Raw genomic sequence first — 25,010 nt, forward strand, 5'->3', positions numbered from 1 at the left:
ATGCTGAAAAAACTGTCATATTAAACTTAAGGTACCACTACAAAATGCATAGATAAAAATGCAATGCACTCACTGATTACACCACTTTGCAATGCATATGCATACACGGATAGCGCTTCCTATGAGAGCGCATATCATTGTGGACTGTATATTGTAAGCATTGTGAATATAACCGGCCTTTAATAATCTTTGCCCTGCCTTGTTCAGCATACATGCAGGGTACTTTTTAGGACTCTAACCATATATTTTATACAGCATGCATTATAACTTCAATTGCCGTTTACTTTTGTAAAAATATTTGTTCTGTATCCTTCTTATAGTGTGGCTGAAACTGGAATCTCTGCCAGGCGGGTTTTACAAAACGTTTTTATTCATTCTCTTTGAGGATGGTTCAGATTGTGTTATAGATCTGTGAAATATGTGTAATGTGATTGTACCATTTTTTTTTGTCTTTGCAGGTTTCCTATCTCAATTGTTGTCTGACAAGCCATTGGAAGAGTGTATCCGAGCTGGTCATTATTCTGCTCATGTGGTTATACGACGGGCTGGCTGCACTTTACCAGAGAAACCTGACTTCAAATAATGAAAGGGATGAAGCCTGTGAGAACATATCTGCAGGTCCCTAGTTCTCCCTTTGTCCTTCCCACTACACAGGCATATTAAAGGAACTATACTCTGTTCTCCTGTCCACTTCAGAAATGTAGTGTATACCCTCCCCATATATTTCTCTACCTCTTTTCAAATGAAATGTGTCCAATATTTGGGGAGGGCAATGGTTAAATCTGTGTTCTCTAAGGTAACTTGCTTTAGGTTACCAGCAGGTGAACTACTAGAACATTATTACCCACACTATTAAGACAACCTTAATTCATGCTGCTGCTCAAGTTTGAAATTAATAACAAGTGCCAGGTACAATTTCTGAAGTGTAAGTTGATATTACGCTACTGCAATAATTTTTTTTCTCAGTAGAAGAGAACATTTTTAGCAAAATAAATTATTTGCCAACTGGTGGTGTAAATAGGCTTTATGGCCTTATGAGATGTCTTTATGTATAAAGAAAAGGTATTTGACCATTAATTCTCACCCAACTCTTCAAGGGATCAATAAGCAAATCCATGTTCACAGTTGACCTTATAATGAAAGCATGTAGATTTGGTATTCTTACAACGCCATTTTCAAACCCTGTCAGTTGTAAAAGTGTTCTTCGGACACTGGGTAACCCCTAAGACTGCAGCAGAGCCAGCGATATAATTCCAGTATCTTTAGAAAGGTAAATTCCCTTCTGTCATGCCCTTTTAAACTGTTGTGTAAGCTGTATTTTCTTGTTGCTTTATTTAATTACGGTGCAGATTTTTTCTAAATCAGGTACATAATTTTCATTCAGAATTGTTATGAAATGCCAAAATGTATTTTTAAACCAAACATGGGCAACAGGGGACCTAACACCATTTGGAAGTTTGCTGGTGGTTCCCTCTTGCACTGATTGGGTAACAACGCACATTTTAGTAATAATATTGAAGAAAGCTTTTGTGTTTTTTTGTTTTCATCTTTCCCTTCCCATTTTATTAGTGACAATAGCACAGTTTCTGTGATACATTCATAATTTGATACTGACAAATAAAACCAAATGGACTTGTACATTTTTGGCTTTTGACTCTTTTCTGTAGCTAACATATCCTTCTCCACATTTCATTGTTATTTAACCCTTTTTGAAAGACTGGACTCGCAAAGTATCCCTAGGTATGGTAAACATTATCCCAAGTACTGCTTAACACAGATATAATCAATAGCAGTAAATAGTAATTGTTTATTTTTACAATTGCTTTTCATGGGCTAAAATACAAATTTTGTGCGTTGGTTATATAAGATTTATCATTTTCTAAAACTCTAAATGTACTATACTTAAACTATATCAAGCCAGAAGTATCCACTGGGCCCATTAGAAGTACCCCCTGGGGTATGCATACCACACATTAAGATCCCAGGCCTTAAAGTGATTTACAGGAAACCTTTTTTCCTCTGGCACAGTAGTATCTATAGTTTTTCAGGTGTGTAAATATTACATCCTTAAAATGCACACTATAAGAAACCTATAGGGAACAAAACATAGTTACCTCACTGGTAAAGTGCTTTAAAGCTGATCCGAGATGAAAAACTAACTATAACAAGTAACTTGTCTATATATCTTATCTATAGTTTAGATAGTTTACACAGCAAATCTAGCTGCAAATAGCTTTAATAGAAAATGATTATTTCTTCCTGTGATACAATGACAGCAGCCATGTTGTTTGTAAACATTACACATAGGCAGGCTTATCTGTATCTTAAGCACTCAGCCTGTGAAAAAAACCTAATTCCCCCCCCCCTCCTCTGAAATTAATGGCTAGTAACATCTCCTCCTGCCCAGACTAAGCTCCCATGAGCCCTTGCTACTGCCAAGGCTCTCTGAAAACCTGTGGGTGTGGTTTATTTAGTTTATAGGGAATTAGAGTATTAAAACAAAAAGTATTTGGCTTGAGGAATGCCCTATAAACAATAGGAAAGGAACACAATTATGCAATGAGTAAAAGTTCACCTCGGATCCACTTTAAGTGATCCCCAGTCCTAATTTTAGTCTGTAAATCTAGTCTTCTTGGCAGCATGGTGACAGCAGTGAAGATCATTTGAATATCCTTCAGTGCATCTTTCAAAGTGGCTGCCTTGTCCTACACTTTTCAGGTAATACATACTTTCAGAAGGCAAAGGGAACCAACCTTGTCTAATGAGGCAGTTTACCCTCTTATAGTTTCCATAACTGGTAGCTATGGGGCACATGGTTACAGGAGACAGTTTGGAAAGCTGTGACACTTTCTGCACATCCACAACAGCACTGTAGGAGATGAATTATGAGTAGAAGGCTGAGGACATGGGAGACTTTCAAATGAGGTGAATGCCTGCGGTCTTAGAGATCCACTTTATGGTCCTCCAAGATTCTGTTTTGGGTTTTTTTGTTTGTTTTTTGAGCCAAGCTGGACCTTTCCCTTGGAAAACAATAAATTAGATAGGCGATGACACCTTTTAATGGTGGCCACTAATGATCCAATCATTTTCATCCAATCTTACCATTTCTATGTAATATAGGGGACTGCCTATAGTATCCATTCACTATATATTCACTCATTTTACTCTTCTACTACATAGATTTGGTAAGATTGGATGAAACAGGTTGGATCATTAGTGGCCACCATTAGAATGATCCTGTTTACCCCAAAACCTTTGCTACATTTTGGAAATTAAGTTATTTGGGTGTTTACTTCAGATTCCCTTTAAAGGATATAGAATATACTGAGGTTTTAGTACAGCCATATATGCACCATTGGGGAATTTGCCTCAACTTGTTTGTGTATATCATTCTGTCTGGTGCCCTAGGATTGCACTATGGTGTAAAGAGAAAAACCCACAGTAACTATAGCAGTAGGCATGTTCTGTAAACTGGTCTCTGGCTTGGATACAAATGTCTTACAGCTAGAAACTGAGTCGCCCAAATGCACTTCCTGCTAATTTTGCCAATTTCCAAAATGCATGCAGCTAAGCTGGAATCCCAATGTCATTGTTCATTTCTAGTGGTCAGAGATGGTCAATGAGATGCCTTTTCTTGGCTTGCAGATTTGTAATCGTAATTGTCTCCGAATGCGTTTGATTGATCTAATGTAATTTTGCCTACAAATTGAAACCAAGTTTACATGAAATCAGAAAAATATTGCAATTTATCAATCATCACTGTGTGCTAGTGATTAGAGCTGTGCTAAGCTACTTTCACAGTGAGGAGTTGTATTCCTGTTTTTACAGGGGGTGCAACACAAAGCAATGGAGGGGGAAAGTCGCATTGCACATTATGCATGTCATGATATGCAAAGGTGTAATTGCAGCCATATGGTGTTTGTGACCCACAGCCGGGCAAGGTGAACTGCTCGACAAATGAGCAATTGAGCCGTCCATGGAAAAGAGGCCTTAAAGGAGAACTGTAGTGAAAGGTATATGGAGGGTGCCACATTTGTTTCCTTTTGAGCAATATCAGTTGCCTCGGCTAGCCTGCTGATCCTCTATCTCCAATACTTTTAGCCCTAGACCCTGAACAAGCATGCAGCAGATCAGGTGTTTCTGACATTTTTGTCAGATCTGACAAGATTAGCTGCATGCTTGTTTCTGATGTGATTCACACTACTGCAGGCAGAGAGCTCACCGGGGCTGCCAGGCAACTGGTGTTGCTTAAAAGGAAATCAATATGGCAGCCTCCATGTACCTCTCACTACAGTTTTCCTTTAATGTGTGCATTATGAGGTGTGTGTGTACTTCCAACGCAAACATGCCATCGCAATATAATTGCATTGCTTCAGCAATGTGATATTTTCTGATCTTGCCTAAAGTGCCCACTAATTATAAAAAAAAAAAATGGGGGGGGGGTGTAAAATCTTATATCTATGTAGTATAATGGTCCTTTGTGAATAAATATACATTGAATGGATGTTATAGGTAGACCTTCATATTGCAAAGAAATGTTAAGATTGTACAAAAAGACAGAGGCGCTGAGTGAATTCCTGACCTTTTACTGACATATACTCCTTGTTTGTTGCCTGATGGGGCAGGGCGAAACACGTTGCGGCTTTGTTTTGGAGTGTCAATAAATTTACGTCTGTTTTGAAATTGTCGGTTCTTGTGTCTGCTTCTGGGAGGTAGGTCCACCACTGCCTCCATAGCAATTTTAAGATTTTTAGTGTATTTTATCCTTTTGGCGTCTCCGTTTGCTTTATTCTGCCATAGAAGGGTTGAAACCAGCAAGTACACACATGAAACCCATAAGAGACGTACTCTCTACAGCCATGAGATTCCTCAAATTAGGCTTAGCCATTCAGTCATCTAAGATGGACAGTGGACCACATGACCCATAGGTCCCACACAGCAGAAAATTTATCAGGATTTTTTGGGGCCAAAGAACGAACATTTCTTTGAAGACATAAGTCTCCTGGATTTTGGAAATGAGTAAATCTCTGGGTGGGGAAAGAGATTTCCACGATCCAGCTAGGAGCAATTTCCCCACATTGCAGAAGTGGCTTAAGTTTATTTTGGTGCTTATGAAGAGATGGGACCTGCTTGTGGAATAGCGCTACCCATGGGTCTGGATCCACCGCCATCTCTAACACATCAGATGCCAGTGAGAAACATATTTTCCAGAAATCCTGGACCAATGATGCAAGGCCACCAACAATGGATAGAGTCTCCCGGAAGACCACACCCTCTATAACAGAGGTCTGAATCTATAAGGCCCTGTTTGCAGAACTGTGCAAGGGTTCTATACCAGCCAAAAAACATTTTGTAGCTCCGTTCTGTAATAACTGAGCTAATAGATGCTGAGGCCATATTCTGAAACATAGATGACCAATCATCCTCCTCCCAGGTCTGCTGTAGGCCAGTCTGCCAGTTTTCCATAGGGGGAATGCTCTGGGGTAGTGTATTATACCACAAGAGGCATTAAATATCAGAAATTAAGCTACGTCTAGGAGTCCTTTTTAGGAAATCAGATTCTAACATTGTCAGTTCTGGCGGGAATCCATCTCTGATAGCTCTTTGGTAAACCCTTTCAGTTGTGAAAACCTAAAAATTTCTAGCCAGGGAGCCCATACTTCACAGACAATTTGCCCCAAGAGGGTATCTTGCCATCAAATAAAGTCTTTAAAATGTATCATACCTCTAGACTTCCACTCTGCCCAAGACTGTTGAGAGCACCTCGACAGAAAGTTGAGATTCCCAAAAAGGGATTTTAAGCTAGAATGACCCATAGGGATTGACAACTTTCTGAGGAGAGATTTCCAAATTTTAATTGTCAACCATACTAGGAGGCAATGTGGAGAAGTCTATCGAAAGCTTATTGATCCACAGAAGACCTGAAAGGGGGGAATGGATTCACAAGGGATATTTCCAAGTCAATCCAGCGAGCATGACCTTTAGGGAGCATCTACAAGACTTGTTAGGCCAATCAAGTTGCATAATAAAAACGTTTTAGCCATTTATTTAGGAAAGGGTTTTTTACAGTAAGAGTGATTAAGATGTGGAATGCATTGCCACAGGAAGTCGTTATGGCAAACTCTATACCTGCATTTAAAGGGGGCTTAGATGCTTTCCTTGCGTTGAAAGACATCCATGGCTACAATTACTAGGTTATGCCAAATGATGTTGATCCAGGGATTTTATCTGATTGCCATCTGGAGTCGGGAAGGAATTTTTCCCTTTTGGGGCTAATTGGACCATGCTTTGTAGGGTTTTTTTCGCCTTCCTCTGGATCAACAGGAATATGTGAGGGAGCAGGCTGGAGTTGTACTTTGTACTGGTTGAACCCGATGGATGTATGTTTTTTTTCAACCAAAATAACTATGTAACTATGTAATAAAATAAAACACATCTAGGTCCAATAGATCTCAGATAACTGCAAGTGCTTCCCTGGGTCTAAGACCCCACATAATCAATTATAACCTTATAGCAAGAAGGGAAGAAAAACTATATTGAGTAGTTCATAAAATACTATACTTTAATCAATTTCCAAAATATAAAATAATGCACCTATAAAAGGACCAATTACAAGTAGCATGTGGGGTTAAGCATGTAACACACAGCCTCAAAGCATCAATAACAATCAAAATCCACTAAATCAACTGGCCAGTTGTCTTGTCATAATATGCGCATAAAAGATGAAAAAAGATGATCAGTTTGCATCCAAATTGTCTCAATAAGGTAGATATGGTTCAAATGTGAGTCTATTAAACCCTGTAGGAGTAATGGTATTGATGTTAATCAGGAAGTCCATCCATGTATCATCATTGTACATAAGCCCAAAGATCATTAAAGTAGACAAATTGCCATTGTGTATTCTTCAGTGTAAAACTCCAGGACAGTAAAGGTCCGCCAGGATAAATCCTTATGCAGAATTGTCCATATTGGATAAAGTGACAGGTTGCATGGGTTCTGGTGTAATTCAAAGCTTATATCACAATTTGATTCACGTTTGGGAAACATCAACAGCCTAGGTGTAGCATGATCAGCAAATATAGTCCGCCAGGTTAGCCACCTTATGCAGTATGATCTCAAGGCCTAGCTGTATTTCCCTATGATATATAGAAATTTATACCAACAGTCCACCTCCATGCAGGTTGTGGCAATTTAGGGCTAGTTAGCAATTAATTGAATGTCTGTTTAAGAAATAAATATCTTTTTCCTTTGTGAATGAACCATCAACTCCACATTGGGATTGTATCGATAGATAGGATTCAAAATTGATACTCATCCGATTGCTGCGTGGATACTGGTAGTGAGGCCTCCAAGCTCATTCCCCCATGCACCTGGTTGGTCCGTATGTGGGCCCAAAATGCCGACCGGTTTCGCTGGTCAAGTTACCAGCATCATCAGGGCAGGCCCCCAGAATGTGTCCCTCCGAGAGGAGATGCCGGCCTTAATGGCGCCGGGCGGCCAGGGAACGCCACTTCGCCCCCCTCCCGCGCCACCGCCCTGACGTCAGGCGGAGCGCGGGAGGAGGGGCAGGCGTCGCCGTCACTGTGATGCTCTCCGCTCACGCCACGCCCCCTCGGCCACTCGTTGGAAGGCGGCCTGTCAACGCCAGTGGGGGCGCGGCCCGAGCTGGAACGCATGCCGGAATACAAGAGACCAGCCTGGAACCAAGGACATGCGACCTCTGCTGGTGTAACCAGCAGGCTGGAACTCGTGCGCCCCCCGCCGCCCGGACACCATACCTCATTGGCCGCAATGCGCAACCCATCCGCGCACCCCAGGCCTGCAGAGAGTCCAGCATCCAGACATCCCCCTCTCGCATGCAAACCGGGGCTATGGGGTAAAGCCACCCATAAATAGCCCTGGTGCAGCCGGTTGACCTATCCAGATGCCACAGCACTCCACAAGTCTGTTAAAGGCCGCGGACTGCACGCACCATTCGCGGCCAAAGGGGGCCATAACCGCTCCCCCCACAGGAACAACTCTCATATAAAAGAACTATCAGAATCAATCATATATTATAATCATATATTACCCCATAATCAGACTGCAAAATCGCTGCACCAATATCAAAACCCATATGTACATTTGAATAAATAAAAATTTCAAACATTGGGGGTCAAATGCTGATAAATGAAATCTATGTGTTTTTTTGTATATTTTTGAATTTTGTGTCCACGCTCCCTGGTGGGCGGACTTGGGATAGTGTAGGGTGGAGGGGTGTGATCATGGCCACATCACTGGGTTGGGATGACATGGTGGAACGTATCCAGGCTGAGAGTGCTGGGACTCAGTCGGCCCGCAAAGTGGAGGTAGAAGTCTCACATTATTTTTTCAAATTACAGAGACTTTATGAGAACAAATCCAAAAAGTGGTGGGATATCACCTATTTGAATAAATATATAAAGGCCAAAATTGCCCCTATGGGCATGAGGATTCAGATTTTTCCACAATCCAAACAAATTACACCTTCCTTTAGGGAGAAGTGGGAGGCTAACTTTGAGGGGTGTTCCAAAATTATGATGACTTTAATGACAGAATTACATCAGATTGAAATTGTTCATATAGATATACAGATAAAAGAATTTGATACAAAGTTGGAACCCTTCAGAGAGCACCCCTTCCTCCTACAGAGAAAAGAAAAACTTAAAAAACATTTGGAAAATTTCAATAGGAACATTGTAGACCAAAAGGAAAGAAAATTCGAACGTGATCGCCTTGCTTATGCTATGAATCAAGCTTATAAATGGACTTCTGTTAGACCACGCCTACCGGCCAACCCGACCCCCAAACCAGGATTACCCCGTCTACCTAGTGGGCCTAATTCCAAACCAATTCGTCCTGTTCAGGCCCCTAATAAACCCATGGGGCCCTCTACTCCCTCTTCTATGAACACTTTATCACAATTAGGTCACCTTACTGGGTTAATATCTACTACCCCTTGTGAGGGGTCACAGACACATTTTGACATATTTGCACCCAAAAGGAAGGACGCTCCATCAGCATCCTCTTCCTCCTCTGAATCACTTCTTTCACATTTTGATACTCCTTCTTCAGTGGGGAATAGCTCCTCATCTTTACACTCTTCAACATCGTCTTTTTTAGGGGGTGGCCAGCAGGAACAAAGAGACAAAGGGGGTACTCACAAACCGAAAAAGGACAAGGACAGACATGGACTGCAATCGAAAAACGGGAAACCTTAACTATTGAAGTTGACCCAAAAGACAGACGGGTATCACAGACACAGATTATTAATTTGTCCAATTTTCAGCTTAATTCTCATCATATCACAGTGTTGAATCTTGGACTGGGTTTTTCCATTACGACTGACTTAGATAAATTTGAATTGGTGAAAGATTTACATTTGTTCTGCAGAAGAATAGCCTTGAAGGTGTTCTTTGATAGCAGCACAAGAGAGGATACTCTTTTGGAATCAACCCAGGACCAACGAGCTGTGCAGGATTTACTGGCTTTACAACCTTATAGCCAACAATCAGGTGTTATGTCCTCAATATCTGGGGGTTCCTTAGTGGTTTCCCCAGATAAAACTAAAATTAGACCTAGGTCAACATTTTTTCCGGCATTGTCTACTGTACCTGCAATACAGGTCTTCGCACAATCTGTGATGCGAGACTTGGAACATTTACCAGCTGGGGGAAATATTCCCTCCAATTTAACCTCAGATCAACAAAGAGCTCTGAGGGACTTGTCCTCGGCCTCTGATCTGGTAATTAAACAATCGGATAAGGGGGGCAATGTTGTCCTTATGAGTATGGGCCAATATGAAAAAATGTGCTTTGATATTCTTGACAACCCGGAATGGTATCAAAGGGTTTCGATGTCCATGGTGACTAATAGTCAGAGGGAATTTAAGGTTATGCTAGATGAGGGTCTGTTAATGGGCCTGATCTCACGAAAGACATATCGATTTTTGTGGAACCCCAATCCTCGTTTACCTACTTTTTATGCATTGCCCAAAACACACAAGTCTCTCACGGTTCCCCCGGGCCGCCCGATTATATCGGGTTGTGGTTCACTAACAGAAAATGCAAGCATTTATGTAGACACACATCTACAACCACATGTCAAAGCATTACCATCTTATGTACGAGACACTACCCACCTACTCACTATTTTGGATGGCATGAATATACCCCCAGATGCATGGTTGGTAACACTTGACGTAGAGGCCTTATACTCAAGTATACCCCATATGGAAGGAATAGAAACTATTAGATCAGTCCTCACGTCATTACCCATAGATGCAATTCCACATAGCATGTTTCTTTTGAAGCTGCTAAAATTTATTTTGATCAACAATTTTTTCACATTTAACTCCGCCCACTACCTCCAGGTGCAGGGCACAGCGATGGGGACTACTTGTGCCCCGTCCTATGCGTGCCTGTACCTGGGGGAGTGGGAAAGGTGTATATTTTCGGATGAGACGTTGGGTGGATATGTGGGCTACATACTTACCTGGCATCGTTTTATAGACGATATCTTTATGATTTGGACAGGCACGGAGGAACTGTTGGTTGATTTGATTGAGGCTCTAAATGTAAATGTATTTAATCTAAAATTTACAATGAGTATGGACAGACATAGAATATCCTTTCTGGATGTTACTATATCAGTTGATAAGGATGGAATGCTACAGACAGATTTATATAGAAAGCCAACGGCAGCAAATGCTTTATTGCATGCCAAAAGCTTTCACCCAAAACATCAAATACGTAGCATTCCAACAGGACAATACCTAAGAGCACGGAGGAATTGTTCAGATGAGGGTTCCTTTGAGACCCAGGCATCTGACCTCCAGGAACGTTTCCAGGAAAGGGGTTACCCTAAAAAATACTTACGAACGGCATGCAAACGAGCAAAAGAATCCTCGAGATCGGGCCTACTGTACAGACCAACCTCTGACCTTCCAAAGAAAGATAAGATGGATAGGGGTTTATCGTTTATTACCAGATTTTGTGATAAACATATGCAAATACGATCATTATTACAAAAACATTGGCACATGCTTGTGGGTGATCAACGGGTTGCCCCTTTTGTCCCTGATAAACCTATGATAACGTTTAAACGTGCCCCCACAATAGGGGACAAATTGGTACACAGCCATTATGTCGGAAGAGGAGGACCAGGTAGATTGTGTAAGTGTAAGACAGTGGGGACATACCCCTGCCAATCATGTAACCAATGTAGATACATTATGGTGGGTAAACAGTGTGTCCTGCCGGCTCGAAATTTGACCTTGACAACACGACACTATACCAACTGTGAAACAGAGGGGATTATATACCTATTAATTTGTCCCTGCGGGGCATTTTATGTGGGCAAAACTGGTAGAGCTTTCAATAGACGTATATATGAACACACATATAATATTGAAGAAAAACATCAGACCCCAGTGGCCAAACACTTTGCTATATGTCAGAATGCCAGTCCTTCTAGGGTTCGGTTCTTTGGCCTGGACCGGGTACATAGGGACCCTCGGGGAGGTGATTGGGATGGCAAATTACTCCAATGTGAGGCCTTTTGGATATACAAGCTGAAAGCATTTAGAAAACCAGGCCTCAATGATGGCATTGATTATGCCCCCTTTTTGTAGAGGTGCTTAATATTGTCGAACGCCCTAATGTTGAGGGTTGACTGGACCCGGTGTTTTCTCCTGGCTGGGTGTTTTCCTCATGTGATTTTCCTAACCCATTGAGGATTTATCTTATTGATATTATGTGACCTTATTCACAATCAATGATTTTCTATGAATTTAACATATTTTTTTGGTGGGTGGCTTTTTGATGTATACCCCTCCTTCCGGTTCTCCCCTTAGGAGTATCACTGACCTTTGGCCGATACACCAGGTGAGCGTGGACTTAATTTAATTTTATCAATGTTTGAAATTTACTAACTCATTTATTCAAATGTACATATGGGTTTTGATATTGGTGCAGCGATTTTGCAGTCTGATTATGGGGTAATATATGATTATAATATATGATTGATTCTGATAGTTCTTTTATATGAGAGTTGTTCCTGTAGGGGGAGCTGTTATGGCCCCCTTTGGCCGCGAATGGTGCGTGCAGTCCGCGGCCTTTAACCACCCTGGCGTTCTGATTAAATCGCCAGGGTGGCTGCGGGAGGGTTTTTTTTAAATAAAAAAAAAACTATTTCATGCAGCCAACTGAAAGTTGGCTGCATGAAAGCCCACTAGAGGGCGCTCCGGAGGCGATCTTCCGATCGCCTCCGGCGCCCAGAATAAACAAGGAAGGCCGCAATGAGCGGCCTTCCTTGTTTTGCTTATATCGTCGCCATAGCGACGAGCGGAGTGACGTCATCGACGTCAGCCGACGTCCTGACGTCAGCCGCCTCCGATCCAGCCCTTAGCGCTGGCCGGAACTTTTTGTTCCGGCTACGCTGGGCTCAGGCGGCTAGGGGGGCCCTCTTTCGCCGCTGCTCGCGGCGAATCGCCGCAGAGCGGCGGCGATCAGGCAGCACACGCGGCTGGCAAAGTGCCGGCTGCGTGTGCTGCTTTTTATTTCGTTAAAATCGGCCCAGCAGGGCCTGAGCGGCAGCCGCTGGCGGTGTTGGACGAGCTGAGCTCGTCCAGACCGCTCAGCTGGTTAACAGACTTGTGGAGTGCTGTGGCATCTGGATAGGTCAACCGGCTGCACCAGGGCTATTTATGGGTGGCTTTACCCCATAGCCCCGGTTTGCATGCGAGAGGGGGATGTCTGGATGCTGGACTCTCTGCAGGCCTGGGGTGCGCGGATGGGTTGCGCATTGCGGCCAATGAGGTATGGTGTCCGGGCGGCGGGGGGCGCACGAGTTCCAGCCTGCTGGTTACACCAGCAGAGGTCGCATGTCCTTGGTTCCAGGCTGGTCTCTTGTATTCCGGCATGCGTTCCAGCTCGGGCCGCGCCCCCACTGGCGTTGACAGGCCGCCTTCCAACGAGCGGCCGAGGGGGCGTGGCGCGAGCGGAGAGCATCACAGTGACGGCGACGCCTGCCCCTCCTCCCGCGCTCCGCCTGACGTCAGGGCGGTGGCGCGGGAGGGGGGCGGAGTGGCGTTCCCTGGCCGCCCGGCGCCATTAAGGCCGGCATCTCCTCTCGGAGGGACACATTCTGGGGGCCTGCCCTGATGATGCTGGTAACTTGACCAGCGAAACCGGTCGGCATTTTGGGCCCACATACGGACCAACCAGGTGCATGGGGGAATGAGCATGGAGGCCTCACTACCAGTATCCACGCAGCAATCGGATGAGTATCAATTTTGAATCCTATCTATCGATACAATCCCAATGTGGAGTTGATGGTTCATTCACAAAGGAAAAAGATATTTATTTCTTAAACAGACATTCAATTAATTGCTAACTAGCCCTAAATTGCCACAACCTGCATGGAGGTGGACTGTTGGTATAAATTTCTATATATCATAGGGAAATACAGCTAGGCCTTGAGATCATACTGCATAAGGTGGCTAACCTGGCGGACTATATTTGCTGATCATGCTACACCTAGGCTGTTGATGTTTCCCAAACGTGAATCAAATTGTGATATAAGCTTTGAATTACACCAGAACCCATGCAACCTGTCACTTTATCCAATATGGACAATTCTGCATAAGGATTTATCCTGGCGGACCTTTACTGTCCTGGAGTTTTACACTGAAGAATACACAATGGCAATTTGTCTACTTTAATGATCTTTGGGCTTATGTACAATGACGATACATGGATGGACTTCCTGATTAACATCAATACCATTACTCCTACAGGGTTTAATAGACTCACATTTGAACCATATCTACCTTATTGAGACAATTTGGATGCAAACTGATCATCTTTTTTCATCTTTTATGCGCATATTATGACAAGACAACTGGCCAGTTGATTTAGTGGATTTTGATTGTTATTGATGCTTTGAGGCTGTGTGTTACATGCTTAACCCCACATGCTACTTATAATTGGTCCTTTTATAGGTGCATTATTTTATATTTTGGAAATTGATTAAAGTATAGTATTTTATGAACTACTCAATATAGTTTTTCTTCCCTTCTTGCTATATGTAATAAAATAGAAGCTGAGGGCCTGCACACAAATTACACATTTTTTCATTTTTCATCATTCCTAATGTTCACATAAGTGCCACTGTTTTAACACCTCAAAATACATTATTTGGCTCATCCAGGTTAAAACGATACAATGAAAATGGAGCGCGCCATAGTGCATTAAACGTGGAGGAGATTTTATTAGCAAATAAAGGTTATACTCAAAAACATGAGTTGTATAATCGCATCTCAGCGGACTGCCAGCCGCTTGCCTCTGCAGTGGAGGATAACTCCAGATATCTGACGAAGGCGCTGTGCGCCGAAACGCGTCATGACGTCACACGCTCATTGACACTCCAGCAACGCCCACCTCCCAGTGAGACGCAATCCAAAACATCGGAAACCGTGCTGCTGGCCACAGCGCGTTATCCTCCACTGCAGAGGCAAGCGGCTGGCAGTCCGCTGAGATGCGATTATACAACTCATGTTTGTGAGTATAACCTTTATTTGCTAATAAAATCTCCACGTTTAATGCACTATGGCGCGCTCCATTTTCTTTTAGTATTTCTGCATATTACCCTACGTCGGAGCGCTGCAGTGTGCTGAATGTCTAAAGGGGAGCCATCTTTGACTGTGCAACACTGACTTGGAGCGCAGGATATCTTTGTGCTTGTTTGTAAAACGATACAATACATGCCATATTTCATCACTAGTTGGGCATGTAGCATGCTATTATCAACAGCTATTATCAAACTACATGAACAAATTATACAGCGAGTATCAAATCTTTCTTGATCTATCTTATCATTTTTAAAGAGACTCTGTATCATAAAAAAAGTACCCTGTGGGGTACTTACCTCGGGAGGGGGAAGCCTCAGAGTCCCAATGAGGCTTCTTCCATCCCTGTAGCTGCAGGCAATCCAGCGCTGGCTCCCCTGAAGCCTCCCGCAATCCTCCCCCGACAAGCCTGACAAGGCTTGATATATTTACCTCGCTGGGATCCAGCGCAGGCGCAGCAGTGGCTCTACCTTCGGGTAAGGCGGAAATAGTCAAGCCCGATTGTATCCGCTCTACTGCGTAGGCGCAAAAGGACACGTGCCTGCGCAGTAGAGCAGATCGATTGGGTTTGGCTACTTCCGCCTTACCCGAATTAAAAGCCATTAGTACGCCTGCGCTGGATCATAGAGAGGTAAATATTTACATCTCCGCACTTCGGGGGAGCCGGGCAGGCTAACGGAGCAATGGAGGACGACCGGGGAAGCCTTGGAAGGATCCAGAGGCTTCCCCCTCTCGAGGTAAGTATCCCCCAGAGGGGTATTTTTTTTAATTACACAATTTCTTTAAAAGGAACTTAAACTAAGAAGGGTATGGATTTTTCCTTTTAAAATAATACCAGTTGCCCGACTCTCCTGCTGATTTTGTGTCTATAATGCCATCAGCCACAGCCCCTGAACAAGCATGGAGATCAGATACTCTGACTGAAGTGAGAATGGATTAGCTGCATGCTTGTTTTTGGTCTGTGATTCAGCCACTACTGCAGCCAAAGAGATCAGCAGGACTGACAGGCAACTGGTATTGTTTAAAAGGAGACATCCATATCCCTCTGTTTAGGTTCCCTTTAAAATCACTTTGCAATTTATTGATTTATTTTCTTCTACTTTCTTTTTATTATTGACTATTTATTATTATACTTTATTATTATTTATAAAGAGCCAACATATTATGTGGTGCAGTACAAAGTAAGAAACACACATGGGGTACATAATAATACAGACAATGGTTTATACCCATATATTCAAAATACTGTGAGAAAACGCGGAAAAGCCGCCGCGTGTGCTCAGAACAAGGCGGCTGATTCCGCATCCAACGCGGAGAAACCGCTGCATGCCCTGATAGCGGTGCGGCTGGTTCCGCGTCCAGCGCGGCGGGTGGTACGCAAGACATGTCTGGTGTGGCTGGGACTGATAGTCCACACAGGTTCAGAAGGACGCAGGCGCACTGAGAGGCAGAACTTTTATGACAGCCAGAAGGGAGTCAGCTGACCAAGCCGGTCAGCTGACGATTCAACCAGTTCCTATTGGTCCAGCACTTAGGGGAGGCGCTGGAGAGCGCTGGGCTATATATACTGGGTGCTGGTAATTCGCTGGTTGTCTGCCGTTGCGATCACTACGTGGAAGCACTCAGACCTTTTTGTCAGAATCTGTGTTATCATTCTGTTGTACTTCAGACCAGGGTGTTGATGATCAAGGACCTCACACCCAAGATTAGGGACTTGTGTTATCATTCTGTTATACTTCAGACTAGTTCCAGGGTGTTGATGATCAAGGACCTCACACCCAAGATTAGGGACTGGTGTTACCATTCTGTTATACTTCAGACTAGTTCCAGGGTGTTGATGCTCACACCCAAGACTAGGCATTGTTTATTATCTGTTATGACTTTCTGCTTTCCTGACCACTCTTCTGTTCACTGATTCGGTACTTCGCTATATCTGATTCTCTGTTGCCAAACCCTGCTTGCCTTAGGATTACCGAATCAGCCTCCTGTCTTTGTACTTTGTTTGTCCGTGTGTTGCCGACCTGGCTTGTCCGACCTTGAGCGCTATCTCCTCAGTTAAGATATAGTTCACAGATCAGTCAGTGACATCCTCCTTTTGTTGTCACTCACGCTCTGGTCCTTTCCTCTCCCAGTCTGACTCATCCCTGCGGGAGATTCTCAGGCTCCTGAAAGGTACTCATACTCTAGCAGTATTCCTTACTGCCTTTGTACTTGTCCTACTGATATTGTTCTCAAAGTATTACTGTTGCACCAAACACTCATATCTCTGAGGTGTCCAGAGGTTAGTAATATATCTGATTATCGGTGATACTGCAGATCATCAATAATCAGGTATATATCTGTATTTTTGGTGATACTGCAGATCATCAATAATCAGATCCTCTCTGTGTTACACCGATCGTTACAAATACATAGATTGATACAAAATACAGAATTTGTAATTACAGTGACAAAAGTAACATAATGAATAAAATGTATAATGAATTCCAAGACATAAAAAGGGTGAGAGAGCCCTGTTTTTGCAAGCTTAAAAAAAAAAAAAGGATGGGTGGGGTAGTATATAGAGATGTGGCGAACATCTCCAAATCCCGGGGGCTTTTACTACTTCCGGGTCGCACTGACCCGGAGTAGTACGCCTGCGCTGCCCGGCGGAGCGCGTCCTAGATCGCGCTCCTGTTGCCGGGCACTTAATGCGCGTGTGCGTGACGTCATGAACGACGTCACGCTCATGCGCAGAGAGTGCCCGGCAACAGGAGCGCGAACTAGGACGCGCTCCGCCGGGCAGCGCCGGCATACTACTCCGGGTCAGTGCGACCCGGAAGTAGTAAAAGCTCCAGAGATGTTCGCTGGGCGAACAGTTCGCCGCATCTCTAGTAGTATACAATAAACACACCTAGAGGCAGTGTGTTTTTAGGATATCTAGTAGGAATGCAACTTAGCCTTAGGACAAAAAGAGAATGGTGCTAAGATAGTCTATGCTTGTCAGAAAAAGTAAGTTTTTAGAGAGCTTTTAAAGATGTCTAAGATTGGAGACTAATGGATGTGTTGAGGAAGGGCATTCCAAAGAAGGGGTGAGGCATGTGCAAAATCTTGTTTACGTGAGTGTGAGGAGGTAATTCCAGAGGAGGACAACAGAAGATCATGTGCAGATCTGTGATTGCAATTGGGTTGGTACCTGGAAACTAGTGAGGAGATGTACAGGGGAGAGAAATTGTGTAAAGCTTTGTAGGTTACAGCTCACAAACTTGGTCATTGAGTGACTGTATGTCTAGGTTACAAAAAGTAGGCGGAGCCAAAACCAAATTTCACTGGGAAAATGTAGACTGCAGGCCTTCTTACACGGTTAATGGCAGGGTTCCCAAACTTTGCCCAGATGGTCACTGGGTGACTGAGATTAATATTCAGGGAAGTGGGTGGAGCCTATAATAGCCAATCAAAATTCACCTGTTGATTTTCAAGGTGAATATTTAAATTTCTGCCATTTTTACACTGGTAATAGCAGATGCCTCAAACCTGCTACAGTTGGTCATTGGGTGACTGGGGTTCAAATGCTGGAGAGGGGCAGAGCCACAAACAGCCAATCTGATTTGTTTAATTTCTATGGGAATATACAAATTATTGATGCTAAAGACCCCAAAACTCACAAACTTGGTCATTGAGTGTTTGTGCGTTAGGGTTAGAAGAAGTGGACGGAACCAACACCAGTCAAATACATACCCGGGCAATGCCGGGTCATCAGTGGGTGGAGACAAATACAAATTTCACTGGGAAAATGTAAACTGCAGCCATTCTTACACTGTTAATAGGAGGGTTCTTAAACTGCACAGTTGGCCAATTGTAGTGCAGTGAATTGGATTAATATTCAGAAAAGTGGGTGGAGCCTACAAAAGTGTATAAAGCTTCACCTATTGATTTTCAAGGGAATATTTAATTGCTACCATTCTTGCACTGTTAATGGCACAGGCCTCAAACCTGGTACAGTTGGTCATTGGGTAACTGGGGTTCAAATTCAGAAAAGGGGTGGAGCCACAAACAACCCATCAGATTTTTTCATTTCAATTCAAATTATTGATGCCAAAGACCACAAAGCTCACAAACTTGGTCATTGAGTAATTGTTAGGGTTAGAAAAAGTGGGGGGAGCTGACACCAGCCAAATACTACCCAGGCAACGCCGGGCAATCGGCTAGTTAACAAATAAAATTGAGAATTTATTCACCTTTTAAAGTGTACCAGAGACAAAGCACCTTCATGTATTTTATTACCATATATATCAGTGGGAACATTAGAGAAAACACCTACCCTGCTCTCTGTTGCTCTCTGTTTCATTCTTCACTGCTCAGCCTGCTTCTTATCAGCCCTGATAAAATCCCTGACTGAGCATTCAGTCTGGCTTTGCTCAGGAATCATTATAGCTGAGTCATTATAGCAGAGCCAAAAGGGGGCAGGCTTGGGCTTGACAAGACCTCAGCGAAGACAGACTCAGCTATAATGATTCCTGAGCAAAGCCAGACTGAATGCTCAGTCTGTGATTTTATCAGGGCTGATGAGAAGGAGGCTGAGCAGTGAAGAATGAAACAGAGCAGGGTAGGTGTTTTCTCTAATGTCCCCACTAATATATATGGTAAAATACATGAGGGTGCTTCGTCTCTGGTTCTCATTAAACCAATTATTAGCAGCTAAAGAAGATACAGCCCTTAGAAAAACGGCACCACACCAAAAATATATACAAATTATACAATAGTTTATTCATAATTATACACCACTAAAATTCATAAAATCAACTAACTACTTGAGGACCCACCCTTTACCCCCCCTTAAGGACCAGCGCTGTTTTAGCTGATCTGTGCTGGGTGGGCTGTGCAGCCCCCAGCACAGATCAGGGTGCAGGCAGAGCGACCAGTTCGCCCCCCTTTTTTCCCCACTAGGCTGTCCCCTGTCACATGGCGGCGATCCCCGGCCGCTGATTGGCCGGGGATCGCCGATCTGCCTTACGGCGCTGCCGCGCAGCAGCGCCGTACAATGTAAACAAAGCAGATTATTTCCGCTTGTGTTTACATTTAGCTTCATCTGGGACCAAAAAGAAAATGAGGATTGCACGATCACTTATGTTTAGGCATTAGAAAGAAGGAGGCTTGTCTGTTCCTAACCTTTTTAAGTATAATGCTGCCCAACTAGACAAAAACCAATAAGAAGGAAAATAAATAGTGGATGATACGAACCAAAAAGTCAAAAAGAGACAATAATAATTATGAAAAAACTGTATAAATTTTATTAATAAAGAAGTTTCATTAAAACTGCCCAGACATTAATCCCAATCACTAGACCTACAGTATCCAACCTCAACTATCCCCTCTGATTCCCAGACCAGTCATTCATCCAAGCATACACAGTGCACCGGTCACATATATCTATAAAGAAAGCAAGGCCTTATTAATATAACCCCCTGGATCCATTGATAAAGGCTTAAATACCAATGAGCAAGTCCATATGAGACCATGTATGATTCATATATTGCTTCTAGTAGAAAAGTGGAAGCAGGTGGATTGCAGTTCCAGAAAAGATCAGAAGCAGCCGTGACTGCATGCAGTGTTAAACAATGCAATGATGGTTCCTTGATGTTTCAGCAGACTCATTTGCCATGCAAGCAGTGTAGCAATAGCAGCATCAACAGAGAAGCAAACATGCAGGTAGAGCATAAAAGCAGTTCTGTCCTGTGTGAATCAGTAGCACATAGATGTGGACTCGATAACAGTCTCAATGCTTTTGAATGGAAGGGTAGAGCCAGTAGCAGAAAGGCATGATGACAAAGCCAATGCTTACAGATGAGACCCAACAGTTTATGCAGTCTTGCTCACCCAAAAAGGCCCTCACGCTGTCAGTATGAGGTAGAGGTTCAGCCGGGCATGGATGAAGGAGGGTCAGGGAGTCCACATGAATAGTCCCAAATGCCGGGAATCGTGCGGTGGACTAGGAGGCACTGGATCCTTAGTGCTGCTGGGGTGATCGGGCGGCTCGGCAGACATGCGGTGACGCCACAAACAGCCCCAACGGATAAGACTGGCACCATCAGGTAAGTATAAGCTCTTTTTATTCAATAACAGCCATAATAGCGACGTTTCAGGGCAGCCGCCCCTTTATCAAGCTAAGCTGTTCTGCAATAGGACAAATATCACTTGTATACACACGTCTTATATACACAGCATGACATGCATTAACCAATCAAATTCATATGTCTTTTGCACCAATCATATGGTCCATCCTCGCAGTGGACCTGATGGGAAACTACATTGATCGGCTCTAATTGGTCCGTTTAAACATATATCCACCTCCCTCCCACACTCACCATCAGTCTGGGCGGAGAATCACCGGCTTGGTTGCTAGGGACGCATTGCTGTTGCTCCCACCAGGCCGCCGAAGCGGCGGACCTGATGGGGAACTTGCATGCGTGACGTGTGCGGAGGCGGCAGCCGCCGTCCCTGCCCACGTATCCCAGGCAACGGCAGACGCATGCGGCGAATAACGCCGCTCTGCGCTGCAGATGACAAGCAGCCTGTCATAATCCGCCGGGCCAATGGGAGACCTAGACAATATAAACAGAGATGTAACAGCGTGTCTATATGCGGACCACTATATCACAAGTCCAGGAGAAAACAGCGGGGCTCGGTTAGAGGTTGACCATATATCATAGTACATCATAGATATTCTCTCATTACGGCATCCAACTAGCCACAACATTATATCATTGATTATACTCTTGAGGGAAAATTGCATTGTATCCAGAGCTCAAAAACCTCTTAAAGGGGTAGTGACCTATCTATAAGGGAATAAGCCAATAACCTAATAGGTATAAAAATAATCAATCTAGAGATAGTAGGGCATCTCATAATAGAGAGTCAATCGGAACACAAAGTTATATGAATGATAATAGATCCAATTCCCGATTTAAACCCCGGGGTTCCATTGTATCCAATTTCTTGATCCAATGGGCCTCTCTATAGAGCAGTTTTTTAATTCTATCCCCTCCTCTATTGGGCAGTCCCACCTGTTCGATTATCATATATCTTAACTGGCTGACCTGATGGTTGGCTTCTTTGAAATGAGAAGCAACAGCCTGGTCAATCAAGGATTCCCTAATTGCATGTTTGTGTGAAGATAATCTTTTTTTGATCTTCTGAGTTGTTTGACCAATATATAACAGGCCACATGGGCATTTAAGTGCATAGACAACGTATGTCGAGTCGCATGTAAAACAACCATGTAATTTAAATTTGGTACCTCTATGTGGGTGGGTGATAGTATCACCCTTAATAACTGAACTGCAGTGTACACAGTTCATACATGGAAAAGTACCAGTACGATTGGATCTTGATCGACTCAGAGTGCTACTTCCCATATCAGCGCGGACCAGACGGTCTCTCAAATTTGGCGCTCTTTTATAGGCTATAATTGGCGGATTTTTAAATTGTTCAATGTTGGGAAAGCTATCCGTCAATAGATGCCTGTGCCTTCTGATTATCTTTGCTACATTTTCACTCTGGGTATTAAACCAAAAATTGAGCAAGTTTCTCATCGATAAGATTCTCAGACCTAGCTTGTGTTATAATTTGATCGATCTTAGTCTGAATATCCACCAAAGGGTCATATGGTATTAATAGATATGTTGTACTGTCCGCCAGTTGTCGTCAAATTTCATTGCGATACATAATGGTGTCCATTACTACCACCGCTCCGCCTTTATCGGCGGGTTTTATGGTGATGGCTGGATTTGATGACAGTTCCTTAATGGCGTCCCTTTCAGCTCTGGTTATGTTATAACACAAGCTAGGTCTGAGAATCTTATCGATGAGAAACTTGCTCAATTTTTGGTTCAGTCCCATCCTATGACACCGGTCATCTATGTGTGTCCCAAGATACATAAGGATTTAAACAACCCTCCAGGTCGGCCAATAGTGGCGGGGATAGATTCTGTCCTCGCCCCTATAGCCAAATACCTTGATCAGATTTTGAGACCGTATGTAATATCCCTCAAGTCTTACTTGAGGGACACACAGATGTTCTTGAATATTATACAGAATATGCCTCGGATCACTTCTGATTGTATCCTTGTTACAATGGACGTTGAAAGCTTTTACACCTCCATCCCGCATGAGGGCGGGATGGAGGCTGTACGTTATATGTTGGAAATTGCTTCTGATATGTCTTCACAGCAGATAGATTTTATTTGCAGGTTGTTAGAGATAGTACTTAAGTGCAATTATTTCAGATTTGAGGAGCAATACTTTATGCAGATTCAAAGCACAGCTATGGGGTCGAATGTGGCCCCTTCCTACGCAAATATTTATATGGGAGTGTATGAGGAAATGTTCATTTACTCTAATCCGTCCTTTCAAAAACATGCACTCCAGTGGTTTCGCTACATAGACGATATATTTTGCGTGTGGGAGGGGCCACATTCGACTCTACTTGATTTTGTGGAAGAAGTGATGTCTAGATGTACTGATATCAAATTGACATTACATACATCTACGGAGCAAGTGAACTTTTTAGACACCCTGGTCAAAAATCAGGATGGTAGGCTGGTTACGGATCTCTATGTTAAGCCCACGGATGTCAACTCCCTGTTGCATTTTGGGAGTTTCCATCCGTGGGCTACTAGAAGGTCCGTCCCAGTGGGACAATTTCAAAGGGTGCAGAGGATAGTTGAGGATGAGGTGGTCAGGACACAGAGACTTGATGAAATGCATTCTAAATTTATTGATAGAGGGTATCCAGAGGATATAGTGATGGAGGCGAGGAGTAGAGCACAGAGAGATGATCATGGAGGTAGAACTAGAAGGGATAATAGCCAGAGAATTCCCTTTGTCGCTAGGTTTAATACCCAGAGTGAAAATGTAGCAAAGATAATCAGAAGGCACTGGTATCTATTGACGGATAGCTTTCCCAACATTGAACAATTTAAAAATCCGCCAATTATAGCCTATACAAGAGCGCCAAATTTGAGAGACCGTCTGGTCCGCGCTGATATGGGAAGTAGCACTCTGAGTCGATCAAGATCCAATCGTACTGGTACTTTTCCATGTATGAACTGTGTACACTGCAGTTCAGTTATTAAGGGTGATACTATCACCCACCCACATAGAGGTACCAAATTTAAATTACATGGTTGTTTTACATGCGACTCGACATACGTTGTCTATGCACTTAAATGCCCATGTGGCCTGTTATATATTGGTCAAACAACTCAGAAGATCAAAAAAAGATTATCTTCACACAAACATGCAATTAGGGAATCCTTGATCGACCAGGCTGTTGCTTTTCATTTCAAAGAAGCCAACCATCAGGTCAGCCAGTTAAGATATATGATAATCGAACAGGTGGGAGTGGGACTGCCCAATAGAGGAGGGGATAGAATTAAAAAACTGCTCTATAGAGGCCCATTGGATCAAGAAATTGGATACAATGGAACCCCGGGGTTTAAATCGGGAATTGGATCTTTTACCATTTATATAACTTTGTGTTCCGATTGACTCTCTATTATGAGATGCCCTACTATCTCTAGATTGATTATTTTTATACCTATTAGGTTATTGGCTTATTCCCTTATAGATAGGTCACTACCCCTTTAAGAGGTTTATGACCTCTGGATACAATGCAATTTTCCCTCAAGAGTATATTCAATGATATAATGTTGTGGCTAGTTGGATGCCGTAATGAGAGAATATCTATGATGTACTATGATATATGGTCAACCTCTAACCGAGCCCCGTTGTTTCCTCCTGGACTTGTGATATAGTGGTCCGCATATAGACACGCTGTTACATCTCTGTTTATATTGTCTAGGTCTCCCATTGGCCCGGCGGATTATGACAGGCTGCTTGTCATCTGCAGCGCAGAGCGGCGTTATTCGCCGCATGCGTCTGCCGTTGCCTGGGATACGTGGGCGGGGACGGCGGCTGCCGCCTCCGCACACGTCACGCATGCAAGTTCCCCATCAGGTCCGCCGCTTCGGCGGCCTGGTGGGAGCAACAGCAATGCGTCCCTAGCAACCAAGCCGGTGATTCTTCGCCCAGACTGATGGTGAGTGTGGGAGGGAGGAGGATATATGTTTAAACGGACCAATTAGAGCCGATCAATGTAGTTTCCCATCAGGTCCACTGCGAGGATGGACCATATGATTGGTGCAAAAGACATATGAATTTGATTGGTTAATGCATGTCATGCTGTGTATATAAGACGTGTGTATACAAGTGATATTTGTCCTATTGCAGAACAGCTTAGCTTGATAAAGGGGCGGCTGCCCTGAAACGTCGCTATTATGGCTGTTATGGCTGTTATTGAATAAAAAGAGCTTATACTTACCTG

At 43.4% G+C, this 25,010-nt stretch overlaps 1 protein-coding gene across 3 annotated transcripts in view; it reads left to right on the forward strand.

Annotated features, from left to right (window-relative positions):
• The window catches only part of ADK (adenosine kinase), a 374,760-nt gene extending 373,122 nt beyond the window's left edge, over nt 1-1,638 (forward strand). For all 3 annotated transcript variants that reach the window (XM_068255379.1, XM_068255381.1, XM_068255380.1), the window contains one exon: nt 459-1,638. In XM_068255379.1, coding sequence (XP_068111480.1) covers nt 459-583 — 125 coding nt within the window. In that variant the 3' untranslated portion in view covers nt 584-1,638. The remainder of the gene's footprint in view (nt 1-458) is intronic.
• The last annotated feature ends 23,372 nt before the right edge of the window (nt 1,639-25,010 follow it).

The sequence above is a fragment of the Hyperolius riggenbachi genome, chromosome 10 (assembly GCF_040937935.1).
Source record: "Hyperolius riggenbachi isolate aHypRig1 chromosome 10, aHypRig1.pri, whole genome shotgun sequence".
NCBI classification, from domain to species: Eukaryota; Metazoa; Chordata; class Amphibia; order Anura; family Hyperoliidae; genus Hyperolius; species Hyperolius riggenbachi.